The sequence below is a fragment of the Hypomesus transpacificus genome, chromosome 11, assembly GCF_021917145.1.
Source record: "Hypomesus transpacificus isolate Combined female chromosome 11, fHypTra1, whole genome shotgun sequence".
NCBI classification, from domain to species: Eukaryota; Metazoa; Chordata; class Actinopteri; order Osmeriformes; family Osmeridae; genus Hypomesus; species Hypomesus transpacificus.
Window position 1 is genome coordinate 14,459,944 of NC_061070.1, and position 12,548 is coordinate 14,472,491.

Here is a 12,548-nt window from a genome sequence, read left to right on the forward strand (position 1 = left end):
ATATTACTACAGCTTGTGTATTAATGCGCTAAACGAGTCATTCAAATTAATCATTCAAATCCAAAGATGGACCATCCCGACCTAGCCTGAATCGAACGGCTTCCAGGATCATTTTCTTACTGAATGTCAGAGAGGCTTCTTGTGAATAATCTTGTTTCATATATGCTTAGAATAATAACAAATTCTGTTCTGTTGGTTCTGACACTGCACCTGTGCGTGTCACGTTTTGTAGTAAAATAAGTAGTTTCATGTTCATGAGACTAATTATTTTACGTCATTGACTGGCAAACTCGCGAAAGCCGACCAGCGCCTTCAGCTGGAGTGGAGTGTGCTCTCCTCTTATCATTTCAGTCACTAACAAAAAAAAGGGTGATTTTTGGGTTACAAGCAACAAATGTGTTAATGAGAAGAAAAATATTTTATAGTCGGAATTTGTCAGAAATAATTCATTTCAAGACCATTTGATCGGAGGGATATTGTGACGACCTGGCAACCTTGTCTAGTCATCGGCGACCAGTTTGTTTTCCAACATGGCTACAGCATCTAGTTGTGAGTGGAGAGCTATCTGCGATAAATTTACATCTGCTCAACATCTTTCGGATGTAGAATCTCGAAAAGACCCAGAGAATGATCCCTTTCGTTCAAAGTATAACGCAAGGGAATTACTGAAGGAAATACACTGCTCCTTAAAAAACTTCTATGTCGAACATGACAACGAGAGTAACGCCAATGAAGCCGACCACCTCCCCACAGAACAACCTATTGACGGAGCAAAGGACGATGCTTTTGGGCGAGGCCACTGTGGAGATTCCCCTGTTGGGATTCAAGCAGCTCAACTCGGGGCAATAGAGTTTTATTTGGGGGTAAACCATGTAGAAACAGAGGAGTTGTCTGCCGGAGAGGAACATCTGATGAACTGCATGAAATTGCTGGAGAAGTGCAATATGTCACCAGACAACGTGTCGCTGTTCATCCAAGTCAGGGTAATGCCTCTCTGCAGTAACCCTACTGTACTGTAGTTATGATATTGTTTCCCGAAACCCCCAATAAGGGGGTGTAAAAACACTGATGTCAAGCCAGATAGTTGTTTTGTAACTGTTTTATTCCTTACAGAATCAACTGGGAATTCTGTGGGCTGGCCGAGATGAAATCGAGAAAGCCCAAGGGTATCTAGAGACGGCTGAAGCCATGTACAAACGTTTCATGAAAGAGGTTAGTGCGCAACGTTGACAGTCCTGACAAATGTAACGGATTAATTAAGTACAACCCCTTTTGACACAGTTGTCTAATGTGTTTCAGCATTGGTTTAATTGTGTTTTTTTATTATGATATAGGATGGATTGCCTCCAACAGACATTACTGAGTACTTTGCAGCAGAGGAGGAGAAGTTGTCACAGCAAGAAAGAACCAAACGGTACTCTATCATGATCACAGCCAAAAAGCTACTTTCTCAAAAACGAGCATACACTCTTAAACTGTGCTTCAGTTGTACATAATATATGTTTATACACTGGTACACATTGTATAAACAGACTTGTTACACATTGGTAAGAAGTGAGCACTTTCTATGGATAAATAGTTGGACATGCCTCTTGTCAATATTAGACTATATCACTAACCCACTTAAAACATAACAAACATCTAGGCTATTTATTGATCTGTCAGTGAGTGTGGGGATCACATCAAGTAATGTATGAGGTTTTGATGATGCCATTGTTGTGGTCTCTTGAAACAGGTTTGAGATGGTTTACACACACACTCTGTACTACCTGGCCCAGGTATATAAGAACCTTGAGCAGTTTGATAAGGCAGGCTCCTACTGCCATTGCACTCTGCAGAGACAGTTGCAGTACAACCAGTTCTCTCCTCTGGAATGGGCCATCAACGCTGCCACCCTATCACAGTACTACATCACCAAGGTAAACACACTCACCCAGCACTGAAACATAACCAGGATAGAGTTTTGTGTCTTACTGTATTTTGATATGTGTGTGGGTGTGTGTGTGTGTGTGTGCATGACCAGAATCACTACATGGAGGGCAGACACTGCCTGGCAGCAGCCAGTGTCATTGCAGGTTTGGCTGGAGAAGTCCCTTCCGAGGCTGCTGCTCTGGAAAGTAGGTTTTTAATGTGCTGCTCATAGATACATCTTTCGATACATTACTGTCCATCAAAACGACCTGACTACTTACCTGGTCTTGCCTGCTCCCCTTTGTATCCAGGTGAAGCAGAGAGTGAGCGACGAGAGCAGCTGAGACAAAAGAGGGCTGAGATTGCTAGGTGTTGGATCAAATACTGCCTTAACTTGCTACAAGATGCCAAAAAGCCTTTAGAGGTAACATACAGTGATACATCGTTTCTGGCGATTCGGACTCTGGGATTACATGGCCATTGACTGTATGTACCATTAAAATAACCGTGTGTGTTTGACTCTGTCTGGATCGTTCATCTTCAGGACAACATTGGCGAGCTGGATGTGGATCATCAGGAGGAGCTGAGGAGGGCCAGGCAGGGAGAAGAGGAGGAGAAGGAGAGGGGGAGGAAGAGTGCCATCCTCTTTGACTCCAGTGACACCTTCGACTCCATCTGCGGCCTGGAAGAAAAGGTCAGCTGCACCTTTCCTCTGGACTTCCAGGAGGCCCGAGCCGTGTTCCTGGTTGGCCAGAGCTACGTGAACGAGGCCAAGGACTACTTTGAGATGGATGGCCACGTGACGGACCACATCGAGATCCTGCAGGACCACAGCGCCCTGTTCAAGGCCCTGGCTTTCTTTGAGGAGGACCTAGAGCGGCGCTGTAAGATGCACAAGCGTCGAGTGGACCTGCTGGAGCCCATCTGCAAGGAGTTGAATGCCCAGTATTACCTGCTCATCTGCCGCCAGCTGCAGTTTGAGCTGGCTGAGACCCACTATGAAATGATGGACCTGAAGCTGGCCGTGGCCAACCGCCAGGACCAGCTGGATGCTCACACCGTCAAAAAGTTTAACCATCTCTGTTCCTCTTCGATCAGGTAAGAAGGACCTTTATGAAGTAAAATGGTCTCCCCTTTCACCATGATGATGTTAAAACAACAGCAGCCAACTGGCCAGATGCATGTTTGTGTGTACCTAAACCCCTCCATCTTGTTGGTGACTTGTTACAACGGTGACCATATGACCCCAGGTACTACCAGATGTTCCTGGACTCCCTCCGTAGCCCTGAGGGAAAGGTTCCTGATCGCCTGGAAGATGATGTCCTGCGGCCAGCTCTGGTTGCCAGGTTCAGGGTGGCACGCCTTAATAGCCGTTTGATAAGTGCGAACCCTACCGGCCAGCTGGAGAACCTGAATGTCTCCCTGGAGGGCTACCAGTCGGTGGTGCAGTACTGTGAGGACCACCCCGAGGCATGTGCTGCTGTGGAGACAGAGCTGGAGCTCAGTCAAGAGATGGTCAACCTGCTACCGCTCAAAATCAATAGGATTAAAGCCAAGACGGCAACTAACTAACTGACTGACTGAATGGTTTATTTGCTGAGAAATATGTATTGCCCTGTTTGAAATGCTCCTTGAAATGCTTCCTCCCTCAATCCCATCCTTGTGGGAAGCCCTGATTTAATGGCATTCGATAGTTCCAAGGTAAAGTTGTGTACTGCCAGGAGTTATAAGGAGGAAGGTGAGGGAGGTTGGAAGCATTTTTCAAACATTTAGGCAGGATTTTCAGAGGCTGATGTCTGTGCACAGCTTGCTTCAAACCCCTGCTATGTCTGAAGACTAATGAAGTTTACTCAGCAGAACTAAACACCAAGTCTTTTGGACGTTTCTTGATATATATTGTATATATATGCTAATCTTTGCTTTAATATTTGCGTTTAACTTTGGACCAATGTAAAAACTAAGACTAACCACTAATATGCATGGCAATTTCATTTGTTTACATTTATTTATTTTCTGATTGTTTCGCCTGCACTGTCATGAGTAGATATGTAATAATTCTAAATGTTGTGAAAAAATGCTACATGACACTGGTATTTGGCACTGTGTTTGTTTTACTTCTGCCAAGTGATGAACTCAAGTAAAGATTACATTTAAAGATTCCTCTGTGCACTCTAATCAAGTTGTTGTGTCAGTGGTGAGGTCCATGTAAGTGCGTAAAGTGGACTGAAGAGGTCGCTGTCTACATCAGGGAAGTGACTGCCATGATGAACCTTTACTGGGTTTGATATAATGGGAGGTTGTTTTCTAGAACCAGTAGGAATTTAGCATGATTACTCAAGAATAAGGTGTTGGAGTGAAGGCTGCTGGAAAGGGGGAATGTCTACATTTGATCAATCATTTACATTTATGCATTTAGCAGACGCTTTTATCCAAAGCAACTTCTAAGAGAGAGCATTACAAAAGAGCATAGGTCATTGATCATAACAACGAGGTAGCCCCAAACATTGCAAGCAGCCAAAACATGAAGCATGCATTGTGAAAAACCAAATAAGCTGATTTTCTCACGATTTCAAAGCCTAATTTAACATACTTGTCTGTGTTTTTTTTTTTCATTCACATTTGGATGGGTAGTTAACAACATTCTCCTGTGGTGTGATGATCTTAAAAATAATTTTCAGTTCTGCTTTACAGCCACTTTAAACCTCTTTAGGATTGAAAAAAATCTATCCTGAAGAGATTTAAGAGTTTTGTAGATGAGTTTTCGTGCTCAGAGGTCCACACCACAACCCAGTTCTAAATGAGAGGAAAGTGTGCAAGTTCAGCACACTTTCGTCATAGGGAATTCTCAGTTCCGAGAAGGCCAGGTGCTGACTTGCCTTACATAGATGTGGTCCATGTTATCATGAAAGATGAGTTTATGAGCCAAGAATGAACACTCTTACAAAATGACTGCATCACATCATCAATTCTTAAGAAAATGGTCCTGACAGGAAAGATATACACCTTGAGGCAGCCATAAATAATATAGTTTAGCGTCTGCTGAATGACTAAATGTAAATATGGGCCTGTGCCAACCCACATTTGAAGATGGAGAGCCAGTCAGAAAGGCATTTTCTTATCAGCCACAATCAAATTCATTTTTACTCAACCCTAGTTAAAAAGTATTTCAACAACACATTTCCCATGTCCTAATCATGAGTTTGATACAAGTTTTAACAGGCAGTATCTCACTTCCTCTTTAGATGTTGGTGAGATCGACGATGTGTGAAAGTATCATCTGAAGGATGTTCACTGTTTAGGCCACAGCCTTTATGTTTGTGTTTTTGAAAATACATGATTCAAGTTTGAAAGGTTGCCTGTGCTTATAATATTTTTTTTTAATAAAAAAAAGTGGTTAAATGATGCTTTGATATACTGCCTAATTTGTGAGTGACAACTGATCTTAATTTAGATATGACGTGGGAGAGAATAAAACAATCATCCAACCGTTTGTAACAGTGGTAGGGCTAGTTGCACAACAATCAGAACAGAAGAAAGTTAATGACAGACCTATACTGTTTCAGCTCAGATAAGTGTGATTTGATTTAATATCAGTCTCGACCATGCAATGAGGTTCTGGTCAGACCTTCCTCCCATATACTTTAGATCTACTATGTGGTTGTCACCACAGAACAACGTAGTCAATGCGTACGCTCGGCAAACCCTGCTGTTCAGAGTCCCTCACACTCAAACAGCAACCCAGTTCTCTTCCCCATCGTTCTCCCTCGCCTAGCCTATATTACATCCTTGCTTTCCCCTGACCTATGTCCTTATTCCCTCCTCTGTTGAGCTTAAAAGGATCTTGGATGGGTGTAGGATCCTTCTATGCTCCTAAACCCATAATAGAGGAGCAGAACAATGGACATATCAAGGGTGACAGTCCTGACTGTGACTTGAACTTTACTCTAATGTGAAAGTGGTTAGGGAAGAAACCTCAGGCTGACAATTACAGTTCAGCCTGTCACCTCTAAAGTCCCATAAAACTATATTTACTTTTCTTATCAAAATGTATGAGTATAGACACGGACACGTGTGAATATTGTTTCTGCATTTTGTTGTAGTCCAAGGATAAGGCGTTGTCAAACTTTTGACCCCTTTCATGATGAACAGCATACCAATATGCACACATTGCATAGTTACAGACTTTCGATATAGTATACATAAGTCTGACGGACTAAGTCTTTAAAACGGTACATGTACTAGGTCACAAATCTTCACATCAAACACTTAGTTTCCTCCTCAAATTGAATGTGGTAAGGAACTGCGCCTCAGGCAGTTATCACACTCTCACTCTCTGGTACCTTGGACAGACAGCCACTGTGTGACGGAGTGACCTTGTTTCAAGCAACAGTTCATGGTAAAAAAAAAAAGTGCAGATGAGTAAGTCTTCTCAGGCACATGGTTTAACAAGAGTAAAGTTTTAGATAGGTATACATTTTCTTTTATTTATTATCTTAATGTTGAGTGAATTCTGCTTCTATCCAAAGTAACAACAGGAGAGAAATGTGTATCTGAATTGAAGTAACTACTTGCTCTAGTGGTACTCAGAAGTGTTAAGCATGTGTGTGTTTTCCGTGTCTGTGAGTGGGGGGGGGGGGGGGGTGGAGATAGTGTAGAAATGTGTCATTTCCTGTTGGCACAAACGATAACAGACAACTACGACCGCTTCCTGTTTCATTTGACAATTCTGCATCAGTTGGAAATAAACAACATTCAACTTGTGCTACTGTAAAAAGAAGCTCCACGCAGCAACAACAGTTTGAACTTCTGTCAAAACAATAATTATTACCATCTAGAATAATGAACTCTCGGTTGTTTCCCATCATCCAATCCGAGATTATAGTTTGGTAAGACTTGGATTGGTGCCTTACCCCATTTTTGTCTCATCTAGACTTGTCCAGTCTGTACACCACCTCTCATCCAAATATTTGGCAAGTTCTTGTCAGACGGCTGTATAACATTTTGCATAGTTGGTTACATGTTGGCCCACCATGTTCCCTTTTCTAATGTTGTCCAATCGGTTAGATCTGTATAATTAGCATCTATTTTACAGATTACACTAAACTTCACTCTTTCCATGTACTTTAACAGTTCACTTTTATTTTTTCTTTGGTGAAGGCTTCCAATGTTTTCCTTAACATTGGTTATGTTGTTTTGCGTTCTGGTTTAGCTGTTTATATATACGCCTGCTCAAGCTCCTGACCACACACCTCAAAATACCAGTATGCAAGAATCACCAAGGCAATAACATCCTTCATTATGCCCATTTTTTATTTCAACATAATGGTTAAATATTACAAATGTAATTGAGTCAAGGTTACATGTTACATGTCCCAACTCACATTCCTCTCCAGGTCCAGGTCTCTAACTAGTGATATGCTGGTCACATGAAGAGTTCATGTGACAGATAGACAATACTATGGAGGCTATGTACGCCACATGTGTATATGAAACCACGGTCATAGGGTCAGCAAAAGATACAACAACAAAAAAGAATAAATACTTCGTGAGTCTACTGACATCAAGATGGTTATCAACCATCCATATTTGTTACGATGTTTTTTTCCCCTCAATAATGTCTCTTCAGTGGGAAGAGCACAAAAGAGGTATGCCAGATATGGTAGTGTAAAGTTTCCAGTGCGGATGTTAAACTTCTTGCCGAAGACGTCTTATTTCAGGAAACAATGACGCATAAATGGGCAGGGTTTTAAAGTATTTCGCCATTAAGTTGATATATAATATCCACACACCACAGGAGCAGTCAATATTTAGAATATATCGTACTATTTTGTTTTCGTATATCGAAAACAATGACGGGCTTACTGAAAATGAAGATGTTCGTATCACTGATCGTCCTTTACGTTCTTTTGGATAACGGACTCGGTGAGTCAATTTACTGCCCACTTTTATGCGCTTTCCGCTTTACAGATTCGTTATTGACAGAACAACAGAGATAACCCATGAGACAATATATTGGTTAAACAGTGAAGAATATGTTTAAACGTTGATGTTTAAGCCTATAAGTAAAACATAAAGTAGTAGTATATCACAAACTAATATCTGCACGCATCTTTCTCGTTCGCCGTCGCTAAGAATACTGTAAGCCCAAATCTGTCTAGTAAGACAGGCCTGATGAAACCGAAAATTAAATAACACAACAGAAATGCAACATTGTAACGTTACAATGTTGCAATTGTTTTCTTAGAGGACTTTGAGGTTAAAGACATCGCAGTTGTTCACTGGCCACAAAACATCAAGTTAGCCTATGGTGACCTAGGTGTTTTATAATAAAATAACAATTTGACCCATATCCATAATTCATTTCAATTCATCATGTGCTGGGCAGGACAGAACTGTCCAGGCGTGATGAACATCAGCAGGCATGTCCTTAACAACCTTATCATACAGGCCACTACGACAGTGATGACCAGGCAGATATCATCAAACTCACTTTAAAGACCTAACCCAGGTTAAAAACACACAAAATACATGAGCCAATCCCAGCCCAATAAAGATTATCCTTAATTTCAAGACAAATTGTATATTTACGATGTACTTATGGTTTGAAGGAGTGAAAGACTGGTATGTGGTCCTCCAGTAATGTAATGGTTACTCACCTTTTTCTATGCTGTACAGGTGCCCCAGCCTCTGGCCCAGGCAAAGGCAGGTACATGTGGATCAAGTGTCGTCCAAATGGTCAGAATGCCAACTGCATCAAACAGAGAGGACCATTGCAGGATCTACCAGGACTCCCAGACAGACTTCCAGCATCTGCTGTCAAGGACCTGTATGTATAAACTTCTGTTAACAAGTTTCACTTTTGAATATTGTTGATTCACATTGTTGTGAGTAACAGTACAGTTAGCTACTGTAGCATCACTGTTGATTGTATGTACCACTTTTTATACCAGTCAGGATTGTCAGTAGTGAAAATAGGATCCTATATCAGTGATGAATGAACATGGTGTGTGCCCGATGAACATGCATATTCTCAACCTCCAGAGCATTACACTGTAGGCCTTATGTTTCTCTTGGCCTGCTCTGTGTAGGTATGCAGCCAGGGATGAAAGTACATTATTATTAGCAGTTACTGTAATTTATCAGGCAGAGTTAAGTATTCTGTAGTGTTTTTACACGTCACCATTGAGGTGTAAAAGACCAAAGTCCAATTGAGAACTTGTTAACCACATTGATGCTAACCCCCTACAAATGGTTCATTTTGTTATGTCAACATCTCTGGATGTTTACACAAAACCTGAATATCCTCCTGCATTTCTGCACTTGTCTCTGGCCTGTCTTGTTTGTGGGACTGTGCTATGATATAGGCCATTAACCAAATGGTCCCATGACGTGACTTCAGCTTGAGATCTTCCTACCATTATTATCCTATTTTCTACAACATTGTCATGCAGAGTTTAGATTATGGATGATCATCTCAGCCTCACTATGGATAATTATCAGTCAGTTTCACAAGTACGGCACTACTACACAGTAGATACTGGAACAGTGTGTTCTAGAAAGTTTCACCACTGAGGAAACTTGTTATCATCACAACTTCCTCTTCACTTTTTCAAGCGGTTACATTCATGCATTGGAGTGTCAGCTCATTCTTTTTAGCTGTGTTGAATGTTGTTTATCAAGACTAAATCAAGCTCAGTCATATAAAGAGATTCCAGACAAATCAGAGTCAAAGAGGATGGATGTAGGAAGGGGGGTTCCTACTCCTTGTAGCCTGAATTCTTTGCTACAGGGAGAATCACAGGAAGGGCTTTGAGGATGTGGAGCCTAGTGGCTAATAGCTCTGTGCTTCTGTTATTGTTCCAGACTGAATAAGAACCCTGCGCTTGACGAGCAGGAGGCAACCGGCCTCGAATGGAAAGATCAGCAGGAGGAGGATCAGAAGGTGGAGGAGGCAGTGCAGGAGGAACAAGAAGAGGAGGTGGAGGAGGCAGTGCAGGAGGAACAAGAAGAGGAGGTGGAGGAGGCAGTGCAGGAGGAACAAGAAGAGGAGGCGAAGGAGGAAGGACAGGAAGACGTGTATGAGGACGAGTTAGAAGAGGATGTTGATGAGGAAGAATACCAGTATGAGGTAGACCCAGTTCTGGTGGAGCCTGTGGAGGAGCAATCTGGGGAGGGCTCAGCCGCTGGACCTTTCCTCAATGACCAGGGCTCTGGGGAGTTAGACTACTCCAGCTTTGTCTTTCCTGAGAAGGTCATGATAGATCAGGTCATACCTCCAGTTCAGGAGATGAAAGAAGACCTCCTTCTCCTGTAGAGTTATTGCAGAGAACAGCAATACTTCTGAAATGGCTCGTACTGTTTTAAGTGATTCCTTATCTGGCAACATATCTAAACATCATATGAACGATGGTAAATGCCCGATTTGATACATTTACTGTATATAAAACTGTCCTATAAAAGGGCTGTTCTGTGTAGGATAAGCTTAATTTGCACCTCATTTTCCAAAATTTGTTAAGAATATCTTTTTTTATATCGTCATTTGTATTCATTTGATTAAACCAGTGACCTTTATATACATAACCTCTGTGCACATAAACGGATTTGAAGGGATTTTGTGTTTTTTCTTTGCTTGCTGTATTGAGACAGTTACAGTAATCAATATAGCACCTTTGCCCCCCCCCCCCCCCCCCAAAAGCCTATAGTCTATAAGCAATACGTTATTTAAAAGTTTCGATGTAGATCTCAGTTTAAAATAATCTGTAACCAGGCTTAATTTCTGTCCTAAAACCTAGCCTATCATATGTTATTAGGTGCAAGACTGCATAGCTACTACTAAATATCTGTAGTGGTCACAATTAGACATGTTATCACTCTTTTCTTGTCTTATTTCTAACAATGGGATGAAAAACAAGTGTATGGAGGATTAAATAAAGAAACATTTGGAACCAAACAACTGTTCAATCAATGGTATTTACACTTTGAAAGGCTGTAAGAATTGTTATGTAAGAAAGAATATGTATGCAACATCTGCTAAATTCAATACATACAGTGCCCTCCAAAAGTATTGGAACAGTGAGGCGAATTCCTTTATTTTTGCTGTAGACTGAAAACATTTGGGCTTGACATCAAATAATGAACGTGAGACCAGAGATCAACGTTTCAGCTTTTATTTCCAGGTATTTACATCAGGATCTGATGCACAACTAAGAAAATATCACATTTTGTTTGAATCCACCCATTTGTCATGTGATCAAAAGTATTGGAACAGATATACTTAAAACATATTTAAGTGAATAAGACTTAATATTTAGTTGCAAATCCTTTGCTTTCAATAACTGCAGCAAGTCTGTGACCCATTGACGTCACCAAACTTTTGCATTCTTCCTTTTTGATGCTTTCCCAGGCTTTCACTGCAGCCTCTTTCAGTTGTTGTTTGTTTTGTGGGGTTCCTCCCTTCAGTCTCCTCTTAAGCAGGTAAAATGCATGCTCTATAGGGTTTAAGTCTGGAGATTGACTTGGCCAGTCTAATACCTTTCATTTCTTGCCCCTGATGAACTCCTTTGTTGTTTTGGCAGTGTGTTTTGGGTCGTTATCTTGCTGCATGATGAAGGCTCTGCCAATCAGTTTGGTTGCATCTTTCCTTAAATTGGCAGACAAAATGTTTCTGTAGACTTCCGAGTTCATTTTGCTGCTGCCATCATGTGTTACATCCTCAATGAAGATTAATGAGCCCGTCCCAGAAGAAGCCATGCAAGCCCAAGCCATGACATTACCTCCACCGTGTTTCACAGATGAGCTTGTGTGTTTGGGATCATGAGCAGTTCCTTTCTTTCTCCAAACTTTAGCCTTTCCATCACTTTGGTAAAAGTTAATCTTTGTCTCATCAGTCCATAAAACTTTGTCCCAGAATTTTTGAGGTTCATCTCTGTACTTTTTGGCAAATTCCAGCCTGGCCTTCCTATTCTTCTTGCTAATGAGTGGTTTGCATCTTCTGGTGTAGCCCTTGTACTTTTGTTCATGAAGTCTTCTGCGAACAGTAGATAGTGATACCTTCACTCCTGCCATCTGGAGGTTGTTGCTGATCTCACTAACAGTTGTTTTAGGGTCTTTCTTTACAGCTCTCACAATGTTTCTGTCATCAACTGCTGATGTTTTCCTTGGTCTACCTGTTCGACGTCTGTTACTTAGTACACCAGTAGTTTTCTTCTTCTTCAGGACATTCCAAATGGTTGTACTGGCTATGGCCAATGTTTCTGCAATGGCTCTGATTGATTTTCCATCTTCTCTAAGACTCACAATTGCTTGTTTTTCACCCAAAGACAGCGCTCTGGTTTTCATGTTGTTTTCACCTCTGAATACAGTCTGCATAGACAAAACCTATCTTACCCAATCTGAACCTGAGTGTAGACATTCAGTGGTATTTATTGATTGAATAATGTATGTAATAGGACACACCTGGGCAACAAAAAAAACCTGTCAGTCACATGTTCCAATACTTTTGCTCACGTGACAAATGGGTGGGTTCGAACAAAAAGGTGATATTTTATAATTTGTGCATCAGATCCTGATGTAAATACCTGGAAATAAAAGCTGAAACGTTGATCTCTGGTTTCACATTCATCGTTTGATGTCAAGCC

The 12,548-nt window shown here is 41.3% G+C and overlaps 2 protein-coding genes across 2 annotated transcripts; both read left to right on the forward strand.

Annotated features, from left to right (window-relative positions):
* The first annotated feature begins 195 nt into the window (after positions 1-195).
* Positions 196-4,070, forward strand: LOC124473578 (kinesin family binding protein). Its single transcript, XM_047029162.1, has 8 exons — positions 196-983; positions 1,114-1,212; positions 1,335-1,414; positions 1,736-1,919; positions 2,024-2,117; positions 2,223-2,335; positions 2,456-3,009; positions 3,162-4,070. The coding sequence occupies exons 1-8, from the start codon at positions 531-533 to the stop codon at positions 3,481-3,483; spliced, it is 1,899 nt and encodes a 632-aa protein (XP_046885118.1). The 5' UTR covers positions 196-530; the 3' UTR covers positions 3,484-4,070.
* Positions 4,071-7,611: 3,541 nt separating this feature from the next.
* srgn (serglycin) lies at positions 7,612-10,861 on the forward strand. Its single transcript, XM_047029298.1, has 3 exons — positions 7,612-7,833; positions 8,587-8,737; positions 9,775-10,861. The coding sequence occupies exons 1-3, from the start codon at positions 7,761-7,763 to the stop codon at positions 10,223-10,225; spliced, it is 675 nt and encodes a 224-aa protein (XP_046885254.1). The 5' UTR covers positions 7,612-7,760; the 3' UTR covers positions 10,226-10,861.
* Positions 10,862-12,548: the final 1,687 nt, after the last annotated feature.